Source organism: Rana temporaria, chromosome 6 (genome assembly GCF_905171775.1).
Source record: "Rana temporaria chromosome 6, aRanTem1.1, whole genome shotgun sequence".
In the NCBI taxonomy this organism is placed as follows: domain Eukaryota; kingdom Metazoa; phylum Chordata; class Amphibia; order Anura; family Ranidae; genus Rana; species Rana temporaria.
Genome location: NC_053494.1, coordinates 9,910,434 through 9,928,355, shown reverse-complemented (window position 1 = coordinate 9,928,355; position 17,922 = coordinate 9,910,434). Strand labels below are relative to the sequence as shown.

Sequence of the window (17,922 nt, the reverse complement as noted above, 5' to 3'; positions counted from 1 at the left end):
TACTGGCTGTTACCTATAGGTAGTGTAAATATCTCCTGAACTTGCACCATTTAGGAGATATTTACATTACATGCAGCCAGTGACATGACTGGCACATGCTCTCTGAAGGAATGGTCACCCGTGCCATTCTTTCATAGATCCCTGTGTCGTGACCGGTGGCTCCCGCAGGCATGCGCAGGAGTGACGGCGTTGTGGCTCCAGCCTCATAGCCTCATCTTCTATGGTTTACCAAAAAATGTACATCAGGGCCCAGTGTCCTGATTATCAGTGCAGTTCTTACAGTGCCCACCAGTGTCACCTATCAGTGCCCATCAGTGCTGCCTCATCAGTGTCACCTACCAGTTCCCACCAGTGCCTATCAATACTCATCAGTGCTGTCTATCAATGCCCATCAGTGCCATCTATCAGTGCCGCCTCATCATTGCCTATCAATGCCCATCTGGGCTGCCTCATCATTGTCACCTATCAGTGCCACCTATCAGTGCCTCCTCATCATTGTCACCTATCAGTGCCTCCTCATCAGTGTCACCTATCAATGCCCATCAGTGCTGCCTCATCAGTGTCACCTATCAGTGCCCATCAGTGCTGCTTCATCAGTGTCTATCAATACTCATCAGTGCTGTTTATCAGTGCCTATCAGTGGCATCTATCAGTGCCGCTTATCAGTGCCGCCTCATCATTGCCTATCACTGCCTATCTGTGCTGCCTCATCAGTGTCACCTATAAGTGCCAATCAGTGCCTCTTCATCAGTGTCACCTTTCAGTGTCACATACCAGTGCCCATCAGTGCCGCCTCATCAGTGCCTATCAATACCCATCAGTACAGTCTATCAGTGTCCATCAGTGCCATCTATCAGTGCCGCTTATCAGTGCCTATCAGTGAAGGAGGAAAATTACCTGTTTCCAACATTTTTTAAAACAAACTATGAAAACGATTTTTAGTTTTTTTACATTTTCGGTCTTTATTCATTTATTTAGCAAAAAATTTAAAAACTCAGCAGAGATTAAATACCACCAAAAGAAAGCTTTATTTGTGTGGATGACTGCGCAATTGTCATTCAAAGTGCAAGAGCGCTGAATGCTGAACATTGGCCTGGGCAGGAAGAGGGGGGTATAAGTGCCCAGGAGGCAAGGGGTTAAGGCTACAAACTGGTGTTACTTCGACTCGTAGAGAACGTTATGTGTAGAATTTTCTGATGATGGTGATTTGTGATCCTAAAGCTCCTCCTACATCCCACCCGGGTTGTGTCATCCAGACTGTTGCTGGTTGTCAGGCAGTGAAATAGTTAACCTGCCCTGGTCTCCGCCCCCTTCCCATGCTTTCGGTTTGGAGACGGTTTCCTGTTCTTCTTGCACAGTATCCTGTCCCTAGGTGACCCATGGCTGGTAGGTTTACAATGACTGTTCCTGAATGATTGTGCATTTCATAGGCTGAATTATCCTGGGAGAGATCAGATCTGTGATGTCATCCGGGGAAGGTACAGCGCAAATCGGCGTCATTGTAGGTCGCTACTTTGACGTTAAATACCTTTTTTCTGGCAGCAGCTAGCCGCCATAACCCCGGCATTTTCAACAACGGCGAGCGGCTGGCTTTCAGATAAAAGTGGTCTCCGTGGTGGATTCGCCACAAGATCACTTTAATTGGGGCGCTCCCGCTGCGTTCCGGTCATCTCCGCCGCTCACCAGAGCTGTCAGTAGATCGCGTCCTCCACTCGACAGACATGGAGCCGAGTGCGGGAAAGATGGCCCCCGCTCGGCTCCATAACATTGAATGGCGGAAGCGTCGTCAAATGTCACTTTCGGCCAATGGTCTTAAAGGGGAATTTTTTTAATCTTTTTTGCAAAAACTATTTCATTTTTTTTTTATTGCATTTTAGTGTAAATACGAGATGTGAAGTCTTTTTGACCCCAAATCTCATATTAAAGAGGACCTGTCATACTTTTTTTTTTTTTCTATTAGAAGGGATGTTTACATCCCTTGTAATACGAAAGAAAGTGACCCAAATGTTTTTTTTTTTTTTTAAAGTACAGTGTAAAAATAAAAAGTTAATTTAAATAAGAGAAAATTATAAAAAAATTTAAAGCGCCCTCCCTGTCCAGCTGAGCTTGCGCACAGAACGCGCATACGTAAGTCGCGGCCACATGTGAAAAAAACGTGTTCAACCCACACATGTGAGGTATTGCCGCGATTGTTAGAGCGAGAGCAATAATTCTAGCCCTAGACCTCCTCTGTAACTGAAAACATGTAACCTGTAGACATTTTTAAGGGTCAAAGTTTGTCGCCATTCCACGAGCGGTCGCAATTATGAACCGTGACATGTTGGGTATCCATTTACATGGCGTAAATATATTTTTTCACAATATAGAAAAAAATTAGACTAACTTTACTGTTGTCTTATTTTTGTCTTAAAAGTACATTTTTTCCCAAAAAAGTGCGCTTGTAAGGCCGCTGTGCAAATACGGTTTGACAGAAAGTATTGCAACGGCCGCCATTTTATTCTCTAGGGTGTCTGAAAAAATCATATATGTTCTAGGGGTTCTAAGTAATTTTTTTAGCAAAAAAAAAAAACTTGTAAACAACAAGTGTCAAAAAGAGAGCGGTCCTTAACCACTTCCCGCCCGGCCTATGGCCGATTTACGTCCGGGAAGTGGTTATGAAATCCTGACAGGACGTTCTAGAACGTCCTGCAGGATTTCATGCCGCGCGCGCCTGTGGGGGCGCGCATCGCGGCGATCGGTGATGCGGGGTGTCAGTCTGACACCCTGCATCTCCGATCTCGGAGACTCTTTACCACGTGATCAGCCGTGTCCAACCACGGCTGATCACGATGTAAACAGGAAGAGCCGCCGATGGCTCTTCCTCACTCGCGTCTGACAGACGCGAGTAGAGGATAGCCGATCGGCGGCTCTCCTGACAGGGGGGGTTAGCGCTGATTGTTTATCAGCGCAGCCCCCCCTCGGATCGCCACACTGGACCACCAGGGATGCCCACCCTGGAGCACCAGGGTGGGCAAAAAAAAAAAAAATGACAGAAAAAAAAAATGACAGAAAAAAAAAAAAAAAAAGCATAAAGAAAAAAAAAAAGATGCCAGTCAGTGCCCACAAATGGGCACTGACTGGCAACCTGGCAAAAATCTGTGCTGCCACCCCAGTGTCCATCAGCGCCACCCCAGTGTCCATCAGCGCCACCCCAGTGTCCATCAGTGCCACCCCAGTGCCACCCCACAGTGCCCATCCATGCCCAGTGCCCACCTATCAGTGCCCATCTGTGCCACCCATAAGTATCCATCAGTGCCGCCCATGAGTGCCCATCTGTGCCGCCTATGAGTGCCCAGTGCCGCCCATCAGTGCCGCCTATGTGTGCCCATCAGTGCCGCCTATGTGTGCCCATCAGTGCCGCCTATGTGTGCCCATCAGTGCCGCCTATGTGTGCCCATCAGTGCCGCCTATGTGTGCCCATCAGTGTCGCATACCAGCGCCGCCAATCAGTGCCACCTCATCTGTGCCCGTCAGTACTACCTCATCGATGTCCATCAGTGCCATCTCATCGGTGCCCATTAGTGCCGCCATATCAGTGCCCGTAATTGAAAGAGAAAACTTATTTACAAAAAAATTAACAGAAAAAAATAAAAACGTAATTTTTTTTCCAAATTTTCAGCCTTTTTTTAGTTGTTGCGCAAAAAAAAAAAATCGCAGAGGTGATCGAATACCACCAAAAGAAAGCTCTATTTGTGGGGAAAAAAGGACGCCAATTTTGTTTGGGTACAGTGTAGCATGACCGCGCAATTGCCATTCAAAGTGCGACAGTGCTGAAAGCTGAAAATTGGCTTGGGCGGGAAGCTGCGTAAGTACCTGGTATGGAAGTGGTTAACACTTAAACCCCGGACCATTTGGCTGGCCAAAGACCAGAGCACTTTTTGCGATTCGGCACTGCGTCGCTTTAACTGACAATTTCGCGGTCGTGCGACGTGGCTCCCAATCAAAATTGACGTCCTTTTTTCCCCACAAATAGAGCTTTCTTTTGGTGGTATTTGATCACCTTTGCGGTTTTTATTTTTTGCGCTATAAACAAAAATAGAGCGACACTTTTGAAAAAAATTCTATATTTTTTACTTTTTGCTGTAATAAATATCCCCCAAAAATATATATAAAAACATTTTTTTCCTCAGTTTAGTCCGATACGTATTCTTCTACCTATTTTTGGTAAACAAATCGCAATAAGCGTTTATCGATTGGTTTGTGCAAAAGTTATGGCGTTTACAAAATAGGGGATAGTTTTATGTCATTTTCATTAATATATATATATATTTTTTATTGGTAATGGCGGCGATCGGCGATTTATATCGTGACTGTGACATTATATCGGACACTTTTGACGCTATTCTGAGACCATTGTCATTGCGATAAGTGCTATAAAATTGCAGCGATTACTGTAAAAATGACACTGGCAGCGAAGGGGTAACCAGTAGGGGGCGCTGAAGGGGTTAAGTGTGTCCTAGGGAGTGCTTCTAACTGTAGGGGGGGGGTGGGCTATGTGTGACGCGACACTGATCGCTGCTCCCGATCACAGCTGTGATCAGTGTTCTCGTCAGGAGGAAGAATGGGGAAAGACCTTGTTTACATCAGCATCTCCCCGTTCTTCCTCCCCGTGAGACGATCGCGGGACCCGCGGTCGGACTCACGGAGCTCGTGGCGGCGGACTTTGCCGCCCACAATACTACATCTTACAGGGGACATATATATACAAGTTGATCTGCCCACAGGAGGCAGTGGGCCAGATTCACAAAGAGTTACGCCGGCGTATCAGTAGATACGCCGACGTAACTCCGAATCTAAGCCCGTCGTATGTCTAAATGTATTCTCAAACGGAGATACACTTAAACATGCCTAAGATACGACGGCCTGCGCCGTCGTATCTTAGGGTGCAATATTTACGCTGGCCGCTAGGTGGCGCGTCCATTGAGGTCGGCGTAGAATATGCTAATGAGTAGTTACGCCGATTCGCGAACGTACGATTGCCCGCCGCAGCAAAGATACGCCGTTTCCGTAAGAGATATGCGGTGTAAAGATAAACATGCCCCCTAGGTGGCGTATCCTATGTTAAGTATGGCCGTCGTTCCCGCGTCGAAATTTTGAAATTTAACGCCGTTTGCGTAACTCGTCCGTGAATAGGGCTGGACGTCAATTACGTTCAGGTCGAAACCAATGACGTCCTTGCCACGTCATTTAGCGCTAGGCATGTGCATTTCGTTTCGTTCCGAATCTAAATTCGGACAAATTTTTCATTATTCGGACATTCGGATGCATACGAATTCCCGAATTGCAATATTAATGAATTTACCATATCCGAACGAACGTTTTCGATTCCGAATCGAAAACCCGCGGACGAAATTCGATCGGAATTCGATTTTTTTTATTTTTTCGAATTTCGTCCGCGGGTTTTCGATTTGGAATTCGATTTTTTTTTTTTTTCGAATTCCGATCGAATTTCGAAAATATATTTGAAAAGAGACTATTTGTTGTCGAATCCAGTCGAAATACTTTCGAATTCGACCGGATTTTTTGAAATTCGGTCGAAAACGAACGAGTTCCGAAAACGAATTTAACACATGTAACGAACCTAACTTAACGAAATTAATTAAATAACGAATTAAAATGAAACGAAACGAAATTTTCCCTTTTGCACATGCCTATTTAGCGCAATGCACGTCGGGAAATTTTAGGGACGGCGCATGCGCAGTTTGTTCGGCGCGGGAACGCGCCTAATTTAAATGCTCCACGCCCGCTACCCGGATTATTTGAATTAGGCGGGCTTGCGCCGGGGGGATTTACGCTACGCCGCCGCAACTTTACAGGCAAGTGCTTTGTGAATCAAGCACTTGCCCGTAAAACTTGCGGCGGCGTAACGTAAATGAGATACGTTACGCCCGCCGCATAGATGCGGCGATCTACGAGAATCTGCCCCTTTATCTTTCAAAAAGGGGGTGATAGGAAATGTTCATATAATTATGTTTGTTCTTTTGACAGGCAGAACACATTTTGTTGATCGCCACAGGGAGGATCTGATAAGCAAGGTGTACCTGGTGGATCCCATGCTGGACGGTCTTCTCCATCACCGGTTAATAACAGATGAAGAGTACGACGTTGTGCGCAGCAAACCAATATCCCAGGAAAAGATGAGGCAGGTCTTCCGATATATCAGAAACTGGGACATGCGCTCCAAGGACATATTATATAATATATTGAAGAAAAATAACGGACCGCTTATCAATGCCCTGGAAAGCTCAGAGGGATTACCGCAAAGTCCCAGTAAGTTGCTTAAGAAGTTGGGTCGTTTTTTTTCTCACTTTAACCACTTAAGCCCCGGACCTTTAGGCAGCTAAAGGACCGGGCCAGTTTTTGCAATTCGGCACTGCGTCGCTTTAACTGACAATTGCGCGGTTGTGCGACGTGGCTCCCAAACAAAATTGGCGTCCTTTTTCCCCACAAATAGAGCTTTCTTTTGGTGGTATTTGATCACCTCTGCGGTTTTAATTTTTTGCGCTATAAACAAAAATAGAGCAGCAATTTTGAAAAAAATGAATATTTTTTACTTTTTGCCATAATAAATATCCCCCAAAAATATATTTAAACAAAAATGTTTTCCTCAGTTTAGGCCGATACGTATTCTTCTACCTATTTTTGGTAAAAAATAACGCAATAAGCGTTTATCGATTGGTTTACGCAAAATTTATAGCATTTACAAAATAGAGGATAGTTTTATTTCATTTTTATAATTTTTTTTTTTTTTACTACTAATGGCGGCGATCATCGATTTTTTTACGTGACTGCGACATTACGGCGGACACTTCGGACAATTTTGACACATTTTTGGGACCATTGTCATTTTCACAGCAAAAAGTGCATTAAAAATGCATTGTTTACTGTGAAAATGACAGTTGCAGTTTGGGAGTTAACCACAAGGGGGCGCTGAAGGGGTTAAGTGTGACCTCATTTGTGTTTCTAACTGTAGGGGGGCGGGGCTGGACGTGTGACGTCATTGATTGTGTTTCCCTATAAAAGGGAACACACGATCAATGACGGCGCCACAGTGAAGAACGGGGAAGCTGTCTTAACACACAGCTCTCCCGTTCTTCAGCTCCGGGGACCCTTTTGCGGGACTCCACCGGCGATCGGGTCCGCGGGTCACGGTCACGGAGCTTCGGACCGGGTCGCGGGCACGCCTGCGACCCACGGCTGGGCACTTACAGAGGACGTACCTGTACGTACTTGTGCCCAGTTATGCCATTCTGCCGACGTATATGTGCAGGAGGCGGTCCTTAAGTGGTTAAATATTATGACTAGAAACAAAACCGATTTCTAATGCCCCGCACACACGATCAGAATATCGTACATCAGATCGTACGACTTTTTTCGCTTAATAGTCGCAAGTAGAAATTGAACAGGTTACTAAAGTCACAAAAATTCTCGTACGACAGAAAAAAAAAAGTGATGTCATGTGTTGTATTTTCGGAAAACGACTATACTGACTTAACAAAAATCGTACGATCTGGCATCGTACGAGGAACATTTTCGTGCCTGTGCGATCTAATAATATCGGATGAACTGTCGTGATCGGATCTCGAAAGTAGTGTACACACGATATATGTGTGTGTGTGTGTATATATATATATACACACAGTGGAACCTCGGATTACGAGCATAATCCGTTCCAAGAGAATGCTCGCAATTCAAAGCACTCGCACCCCCCCACCTCAGGCCAAACGCGGTACTGCACACCAATGTGACTTGAACTTTGCTCGTTTTGCAAACCAAGTCAGGATTTTAAAAAAATCGTGTTACTCGCAATCCAAGGTTTCACTGTATGCGTATGTGTGTGTGTGTGTGTGTGTGTGTGTGTGTGTGTGTATATATATATATATATATATATATATATATATATATATATACACACACACACATATATATAATGGATATATAAATATGGCAGTGACTCGTGGTGGGTGGAGGTATACACGCTCACTGGCCACTTTATTAGGTACATCTGTTCAATTGCTTGGTAAAACAAATTGTTAACCAACCAATCGTATGGCAGCAACTCAAGGCATTTCGGCATCTAGGCATGGTGAAGACGACTTGCTGAAGTTTAAGCCGAGCATCAGAATGGGGAAGAAAGGGGATTTAAGTGGCTTTGAAGTAGCGTGGTTGTTGGCAGTGGCGGTTGGTTCTCCAAACTTTTTTTTGGGGGGGGCGCAAACAAACTGAAAAAACAAAACATCAATTGCCGCCAGTTTCCCCCTCAAATGCTGCCAGTTTCCCCCTCAAATGCCGCCAGTTTGTCCAATCAAATGGAGCCAGTTTTCCCCTCAAATGCAGCCAGTTTGTCCCCTCAAATGCAGCCAGTTTGTCCCCTCAAATGCAGCCAGTTTGTCCCCTCAAATGTAGCCAGTTTGTCCCCTCAAATGCCGCCAGTTTTCCCCTCAAATGCCGCCAGTTTTCCCCTCAAATACAGCCAGTTTGTCCCCTCAAATGCAGCCAGTTTGTCCCCTCAAATGTAGCCAGTTTGTCCCCTCAAATGCCGCCAGTTTTCCCCTCAAATACAGCCAGTTTGTCCCCTCAAATGCAGCCAGTTTCCCCCCTCAAATACAGCCAGTTTGTCCCCTCAAATGCAGCCAGTTTGTCCCCTCAAATGCAGCCAGTTTGTCCCCTCAAATGCAGCCAGTTTGTCCCCTCAAATGCAGCCAGTTTCCCCCCTCAAATGCAGCCAGTTTGTCCCCTCAAATGCAGCCAGTTTGTCCCCTCAAATGCAGCCAGTTTGTCCCCTCAAATGCAGCCAGTTTGTCCCCTCAAATGCCGCCAGTTTTCCCCCTCAAATGCCACCAGTTTTCCCCCTCAAATGCCGCCAGTTTTTCCCCTCAAATGCCGCCAGTTTGCCCCCTCAAATGCAGCCAGTTTGCCCCCTCACACGCAGCCAGTTTGCCCCCTCACACGCAGCCAGTTTGCCCCCTCACACGCAGCCAGTTTGCCCCCTCACACACAGCCAGTTTGCCCCCTCACACACAGCCAGTTTGCCCCCTCACACACAGCCAGTTTGCCCCCTCACACACAGCCAGTTTGTCCCCTCAAATGCAGCCAGTTTTCCCCCTCAAATACAGCCAGTTTTCCCCCTCAAATGCCGCCATTTTCCCCACTCAAATGCAGCCAGTTTTCCCCCTCAAATGCCACCAGTTTGTCCAATCAAATGCAGCCAGTTTTCCCCTCAAATGCAGCCAGTTTGTCCCCTCAAATGCAGCCAGTTTGTCCCCTTAAATACAGCCAGTTTGCCCCCTTAAATGCAGACAGTTTTCCCCCTCAAATGCTGCCATTTTCCCCACTCAAATGCAGCCAGTTTGTCCCCTTAAATACAGCCAGTTTGCCCCCTTAAATGCAGACAGTTTTCCCCCTCAAATGCCGCCATTTTCCCCACTCAAATGCAGCCAGTTTTCCCCCTCAAATGCCACCAGTTTGTCCAATCAAATGCAGCCAGTTTTCCCCTCAAATGCAGCCAGTTTGTCCCCTCAAATGCAGCCAGTTTGTCCCCTTAAATACAGCCAGTTTGCCCCCTTAAATGCAGACAGTTTTCCCCCTCAAATGCTGCCATTTTCCCCACTCAAATACAGCCAGTTTGCCCCCTTAAATGCAGCCAGTTTTCCCCCTCAAATGCCGCCATTTTGCCCCCTCAAATTCAGCCAGTTTGCCCCCTAAAATGCAGCCAGTTTGCCCCCTCACACACAGCCAGTTTGCCCCCTCAAATGCAGCCAGTTTGCCCCCTCAAATGCAGCCAGTTTGCCCCCTAAAATGCAGCCAGTTTGCCCCCTCAAATGCCGCCAGCTTGCCCCCTCAAATACAGCCAGTTTGCCCCCTCACACACAGCCAGTTTGCCCCCTCAAATGCAGCCAGTTTGTCCCCTCAAATGTAGCCAGTTTGTCCCCTCAAATGCCGCCAGTTTTCCCCTCAAATACAGCCAGTTTGTCCCCTCAAATGCAGCCAGTTTGTCCCCTCAAATACAGCCAGTTTGTCCCCTCAAATACAGCCAGTTTGTCCCCTCAAATACAGCCAGTTTGTCCCCTCAAATACAGCCAGTTTGTTCCCTCAAATGCAGCTAGTTTGCCCTCTCACACACAGCCAGTTTGTTCCCTCAAATGCAGCCAGTTTGCCCCCTCAAATGCAGCCAGTTTGTTCCCTCAAATACAGCCAGTTTGTCCCCTCAAATACAGCCAGTTTGTTCCCTCAAATTCAGCCAGTTTGTTCCCTCAAATACAGCCAGTTTGTCCCCTCAAATACAGCCAGTTTGTCCCCTCAAATTCAGCCAGTTTGCCCCCTCACACACAGCCAGTTTGTCCCCTCAAATGCAGCCAGTTTTCCCCCTCACACACAGCCAGTTTGTTCCCTCAAATGCAGCCAGTTTGCCCCCTCAAATGCAGCCAGTTTGCCCCCTCAAACGCCGCCAGTTTGTCCCTTAAATACAGCCAGTTTGTCCCCTCAAATGCAGCCAGATTGTCCCCTCAAATGCAGCCAGTTTGTCCCCTCAAATGCAGCCAGTTTTCCCCCTCAAATGCAGCCAGTTTTTCCCCCTCAAATGCAGCCAGTTTTTCCCCCTCACACACAGCCAGTTTGCCCCCTCACACACAGCCAGTTTTTCCCCCTCAAATGCAGCCAGTTTGTCCCCTCATATGCAGCCAGTTTGCCCCCACAAATGCAGCCAGTTTGTCCCCCTCAAATGCAGCCAGTTTTCCCCCTCAAATGCCGCCAGTTTTCCCCCTCAAATGCCACCAGTTTTCACCCTCAAATGCCACCAGTTTTCACCCTCAAATGCCGCCAGTTTTCCCCCTCAAATGCCGCCAGTTTGCCCCCTCACACGCAGCCAGTTTGCCCCCTCACACGCAGCCAGTTTGCCCCCTCACACGCAGCCAGTTTGCCCCCTCACACACAGCCAGTTTGTCCCCTCAAATTCAGCCAGTTTGTTCCCTCAAATGCAGCCAGTTTGCCCCCTAAAATGCAGCCAGTTTGCCCCCTCACACACAGCCAGTTTGCCCCCTCACACACAGCCAGTTTTCCCCCTCAAATGCAGCCAGTTTTCCCCCTCAAATACAGCCAGTTTTCCCCCTCAAATGCTGCCATTTTCCCCACTCAAATGCAGCCAGTTTGCCCCCTCAAATACAGCCTGTGCGCCCTCTGGTTAACCATTTGGAAGCCGATTAGAGCCTGCAGCCTCTAATCGGGAAGCCTGTTAGAGCATCTCGCTCTAATCAGGCACTTCCAAAACATGCCCACCGCCGTTTTTCAGATGGCCGGCGCTCAACAGGGGGCCGGACACCTGAATAGCGGGCGGCAGTGGCAACAATACATAGCAATGCATGAATCTATGTATTGTTAATTGATGGGTGCAGGAGAGAGGGGGTGGCGCTCCTGCGCACACTATGGACGCACCGCCACTGGTTGTTGGTGCCAGATGGGCTGCTCTGAGTATTTCAAAACACTGTCTTTTTTCCTGGTCAGACTATAGGTCATGACACAGGAAGGAGTTGGCTGACCTCATTAGCACACACCCTGCATCATCTACTGTAAGCTGGTCAACTCCTTTCTGTGTCATGACCAGGAAGTGAGTCAGAAGTAATGGATACGTTTTTTAAAACATCCATAAAAACAGTGCGGTAAGCATGTTAATCGGACACTCGCCTGTCCCAGGTTCCAGCGATGCGGGTGTACGAAACTGTGGGCGCCCTGCTGTGACACTGTATAATCCCCACTTTGCCGTCTTCATTATAAATATAAATGTATCTTCTGTCCCAGAGAAGAAGCGCGTGGGACGCTTTGTAAAAAATAGATCTTTTTTTTTTTTCTCTCTCTCAGGAGTTGTTCCAAATGTTCCGGAAACAAGACCACCGAGGAGGCCGGTGCAGCGTGCCGAAGATGAAGGGTAACTATGTCCCTCTTTGAATCGTAACCAGCAAAGTCCATTAACCACTTCCATACCGGGGGGCACTTACGCACCTTCCCGCCCAAGCCAATTTTCAGCTTTCAGCGCTGTCGCACTTTGAATGACAATTGCGCGGTCATGCTACACTGTACCCAAACAAAATTGGCGTCCTTTTTTCCCCACAAATAGAGCTTTCTTTTGGCGGTATTAGATCACCTCTTCCTTTTTTTTTTTTTTTTGCGCAACAACTAAAAAAAGACTGAAAATTTTGAAAAAAAATTACGTTTTTATTTTTTTTCTGTTATTTTTTGGTAAATAAGTAAGTTTTCTCTTTCAATTACGGGCACTGATATGGCGGCACTGATGGGCACCGATGAGATTGCACTGATAGACATCGATGAGGTAGTACTGACGGGCACAGATGAGGTGGCACTGATTGGCGGCGCTGGTATGCGGCGCTGATGGGCACTCATAGGCGGCACTGATGGGCACACATAGACGGCACTGATGGGCACACATAGGCAGCACTGATGGGCACACATAGGCGGCACTGATGGGCACACATAGGCGGCACTGGGCTTTCATAGGTGGCACAGATGGGCACTCATGGGCGGCAATTATGGGTGGCACTGATGGATACTTATGGGTGGCACAGATGGGCACTGATAGGTGGGCACTGGGCATGGATGGGCACTGTGGGTGGCACTGATGGGCACTGTGGGGTGGCACTGATGGACACTGTGGGGTGGCACTGATGGACACTTTGGGGCGGCACTGATTCCCATGTTGCCAGTCAGTGCCCATTTGTGGGCACTGATTGGCATCTTTTTTTTCCAGACTTTTTTTTTTTTTTTTTTTGCCCTTCCCTGGTCCAGGGTGGGCATCCCTGGTGGTCCAGTGTGGTGATCCGAGGGGGGGCTGCGTTGATAAACAATCAGCGCAAACCCCCCCTGTCAGGAGAGCCGCCGATTGGCTCTCCTCTACTCGCGTCTGTCAGACGCGATTGAGTAAGAGCCATCAACGGCTCTTCCTGTTTACATCGTGATCAGCCGTGATTGGACACAGCTGATCACGTGGTAAAGTGCCTCCACCGGATGCTCTTTACCGAGATCGGAGATGCAGGGTGTCAGACTGACACCCCTCATCACCGATCGCCGCTCTGCGCGCCCCCACGGGCGCGCGCGGCATGAAATCGTGCAGGACGTCCATGGACGTCCAGTCAGGATTTCAAAACCACTTTCCGGACGTAAATCGGCTATAAGCCGGGCGGGAAGTGGTTAAAAAGCATTAAAAAGTTTAACCACTTCAGCTCTGGAAGGTTTACCCCCCTCCTGACTCTGCGTTTTTTTTATTGTTTGTGCTATAGACAAAAAAAGAGCGACAACATTTCTGCTATAAAACACATCCAATAAAAAAAAAATGTCAAAAATCAAATTTCTTCATCCATTTAGGCCAATATGTATTCCGCTACATATTTTTGGTAAAAAAAATCCCAATAAGTGTATATTGATTGGTTTGCGCAAAAGTTATCTCCTCTGCAATCTATGGAATATTTTTATGTAACACATATAAGCAGTGCTGTATTTAGGTTTAGTCCTGACTAAACTCGTGCACGTTAATTCTATTAAAATCTTGTATAAAAAAAAAAGTTGCACTCACAAGCGGAGACTTGATAATCGCAATTGCACCAACATGCTGGTCTGGGCGCATGCGCGGCTTCTTGTACTGTTCAGCGGGACGCTGCAGCTAGGATTTTACAACATCCATCCCCGCTCGTCGAGTCTTGGTGCTCCGTCATTTGCCGGGAGAGGAGGCGCACATGTTGGTGTAATTGCGATGATCAAGTCTCGGCTTGTGAGTGCAACTTTTCGTTTTTATACAAGATTTTAACTGAATAAACGTTATCACACTAGGGCAGCCGCGCGCTCTCTTTCTCCCTATATGTGTTAGAGATTTCAGTGCACCACCCAGTGGATATACAAAGGAGCTGCATCGTCTAAATCAAGAGAACCGTTAAACACAGATTGGTATCCAACTTAACCACTTCAGCCCCGGAAGAATTTACCCACCCCCCCTCCTGACCAGGCCATTTTTTGCGATTCGGCACTGCGTCGCTTTAATTGACAATTGCGCGGTCGTGCGACGTTGTACCCAAACAAATTGACGTCCTTTTTTCCCCCCACAAATAGAGCTTTTGTTTTGGTGGTATTTGATCACCTCTACGGTTTTTATTTTTTGCGCTATAAACAAAAAAAAGAGCGACAATTTTGAAAAAAACACAATATTTTGTGCTTTTTGCTGTAATAAATATCCAAAAAACAAAACAAAAAATTCTTCATCAGTTTGGGCCGATACGTATTCTTCTTCATATTTTTGGTAAAAAAAACACAATGGCCCAGATTCACAGAGAGCAGGGCGCACATTACGCCGCTGTAGAGCAAACACTGTACGCTACGCCAACATAGCGCAGAGAGGCAAGCATTGCATTCAGCAAGCCAGTGCTCCCAATGCTGCGCCAGCGTGGCGTGGGTTTCGAAGGCGCACGCCGGCGTAGGTGGAAGTGGGCGTGAACCCATGCAAATGAGGCGTCACCCCATGCAAATGATGGGCAGAGCGCCAGACAGGTACGTATCACGAACTGCGCATGCGCCGTGACGTGGACGCATGCACAGCACCCCCCTGCGCCTGTTCACAACCACGCCGGCACAACTGCCTAAGCTACGCCGGATCACTGCGTACGCCGTGAACATAACGTACGCCCAGCCAGACACACGTCCAACGCACAATACACCGGTTGTGTTCCCTGGTGCAGACCTGTGCATGTCTGCTGCCGGGTTGCACCTCATTTATGGGGAATAACTTACACGCATCTCGCGTAGCCGGGCACACGCACGTTCGTGAATCGGCGTATTTCCCTCATTTGCATGTTTGAATGGCTAATCAATGGGAGCAGCACCATGCGCCCAGCCCATATGTGCGCCCACCCTACGCTGGCGTGTGCAAGGTACGTCGGCGGGGTGTAGCCTGTTTTTAGGCGCATGTTGGTTTGTGGGTCTGCCGCACACATACGCCGGCGCACATTTTGCACTTACATCGGCGTAACGTGTTATACGTTGGCGTAAGTGCTTTGTGAATCTGGGCCTACAGGTGTTTATTGATTGGTTTGCGCAAAAGTTATAGCGTGTACAAAATAGGGGATAGATTTATGGCATTTTTATTATTTTATTTTTTTTACTAGTAATGGCGGCGATCAGCGGGACTGCTGTGTAAATGTGATTGTCAGGGAAGGGGTTAACACCAGTGGGCGATCAAGGGGTTAACTGTGTTCCCTAGATGTGTTCTAACTGTGGGGGGAAATGTGGCTGACTAGAGGAGGAGACAGATTGTTGTTCCTACTTAGTAGGAACACACGATCTGTCTCCTCTCCCCTGACAGAACTGGGATTTGTGTGTTTACACACACAGATCCCGGTTCTTGCTCTGTCATGAGCGATCGTGGGTGCCTGTCGGTCATTGGGCCACTATAATAGCGGTAAAGCGCTGCTAAAACTAGCGGCACTTTAATGCTACCGCCCCAGTGTGAAAGGGCTCTAAAGCCGATGAAGCTGACTGATGGTCCGTCGCGCCCACACACCATCGGTTAAATAACCGATCGCGTCAGAACGCGGTGACGTAAAACACAACGACGTGATGAAAAAAACGAAGTTCAATGCTTCCAAGCATGCGTCGACTGGATTCTAAGCATGCGTGGATTTTGAACCGATGGTTGTGCCTACTAACGATCGGTTTTGATCTATCGGTTAGGAATCTAAATTTAAAGCAAGTTGTCTTTTTTTTTTAACCGATGGTTAAATAACCTATGGGGCCCACAAACTATCGTTTTTGACCGATGAAAACGGTCCATCAGACCATTGTCCTCTGTTTAATCTATTGTGTGTATGAGGCCTAAGAGAGGAAGGGTAGAGCTGGTGTTTGTTTACTATTACATTGTTTACACCTGTAGTTGCTGTTGTTGGCTCACAGCGATCACAAGGTACAGAGCCACTCTGATTGGCTCTGTGATCTTTGCTGTCTAATGACAGTGGCCTGGATTCAAGAAGCAATTGCGCCTGTGTAACCATAGTTACACAGGCGCAATTGCTTACTTGCCCGGCGTAACGAATGCTCCTGATTCAGGAACCTCGTTACGCCGACTGCAGCCTAAGATATGCGCGGCATAAGGCTCTTATGCCCGCATATCTTAGGCTGCATTCTTGCGATGGCCGCTAGGTGGCGTTCCCGTTGTGCTCAGCGTATGGTATGCAAATTGCATACTAACGCCGATTCACAACGTTACGCGAGCCTTGCGTACGCAGTTTACGTAATTTCCGTACGGCGGTTTTCGCGCAAGGCTGCCCCTGCTATTAGCAGGGGCAGCCAATGTTACGTATACCCGTCGTTCCCGCTTCGCGAAATTTAAAATTTACGTAGTATGCGTAAGTGATTAATGAATGGCGCTGGACGCCATTCACGTTCACTTTGAAGCAAATGACGTCCTTGCAACGTCATTTGCCGCAATGCACGTCGGGAAAGTTTCCCGACGGAGCATGCGCTCTACAATCGGCGCGGGAACGCGCCTAATTTTAAATGATTCCCGCCCCCTACGGGATCATTTAAATTGCGCGTGCTTACGCCGGGCATTTTGCCGGCGCGCCCACGCAATTTACGGAGCTACTGCTCCGTGAATCAAGGGCAGCGCAGTAAATTTGCGGGGGCGCAGGGCAAAAACGTTGCCCTGCGCCTCCGCAAAAAAAGCGCAAATGTACCTGAATCTACCCCAGTGTGATTACAGTCATTATGAGCACCCGTGCATGCACACTGTACACAAGGATGTTTAAACAGGGACGCCCCCAACTGGCCATTTATTAGAATGTCAGGCCATGGTTGGGGAGGGGGAGGGGGGGGTTGAATCTATTAGTTGTAAATATAATAAAATTATGTGAATTTTACCTTTTTTGTTTCTGATGTTCTTCTCCAGGGCGGCCTCCAGTAACATGACCGATGCCCTGACCTGCTGCGTGTGCATGGAACTCTATACGGATCCGGTGTCTCTGCCGTGTGGCCATAGCTACTGTATGGGTTGTATCACCAGGACGTGGCAGAACCAGCATCCACGCGTGGCCTCCTGTCCTCTGTGCGCAAGGACCTACCCCAACAGGCCGGAGCTGAACAAGAACTGGGGCCTGTGTGAGTTAGTGGAGGCCTATAGAGCTCAGCCCGGCCAGCACTCCTAATACATGAGGTCCGGGGGGGTCTATAGGTGAACAGATCCCCCTGCGGGACCCAATCAGATACAGTAAAGCCCATCTCCGGGGGGAACAACAATACTCACTTGCGGTGGAGTTGCCCTCACACTTCAGGCTTGAAGAGCTTCTACTGACTAAATGGCTTTTTACCTTCATGCATTCTAATACTTGGCGCTCCAACTATTTAAAGCCTTTGGGCCAGATTCTCGTATATCTGGGCGTAAAACTATGCGGGCGTAACGTATCTCATTTACGTTACGCCGCCGCAAGTTTTACGGGAAAGTGCTTGATTCACAAAGCACTTGCCTGTAAAGTTGCGGCGGCATAGCGTAAATCCTCCGGCGCAAGCCCGCCTAATTCAAATGATCCGGGTAGGGGGCGTGGATCATTTAAATTAGGCGCGCTCCCGCGTCGATCGTACTGCGCATGCGCCCTCCCTTAAATTTCCCGACGTGCATTGCGCTAAATGACGTCGCAAGGACGTCATTGGTTTCAACGTTAACGTAAATGGCGTCCAGCGGCATTCACGGACGACTTACGCAAACGACGTAAATTTTTACATTTCGACGCGGGAACGACGGCAATACTTAACATTGGTTGCCCCTCATATAGCAGGGGCAACTTTACGCGTCGCAAAAGATACAGAAACGTCGTAACTTCACTGCGTCGACCGCGCGTA

General features: G+C 47.8%; 1 protein-coding gene across 1 annotated transcript; it reads left to right on the top strand.

Moving 5' to 3' along the window:
* Positions 1-1,315: 1,315 nt before the first annotated feature.
* On the top strand, positions 1,316-17,512 carry LOC120942588 (putative inhibitor of apoptosis). The gene is made up of 4 exons (XM_040355567.1): positions 1,316-1,386; positions 6,028-6,309; positions 11,893-11,959; positions 16,976-17,512. The coding sequence occupies exons 1-4, from the start codon at positions 1,380-1,382 to the stop codon at positions 17,229-17,231; spliced, it is 612 nt and encodes a 203-aa protein (XP_040211501.1). The 5' UTR covers positions 1,316-1,379; the 3' UTR covers positions 17,232-17,512.
* Positions 17,513-17,922: the final 410 nt, after the last annotated feature.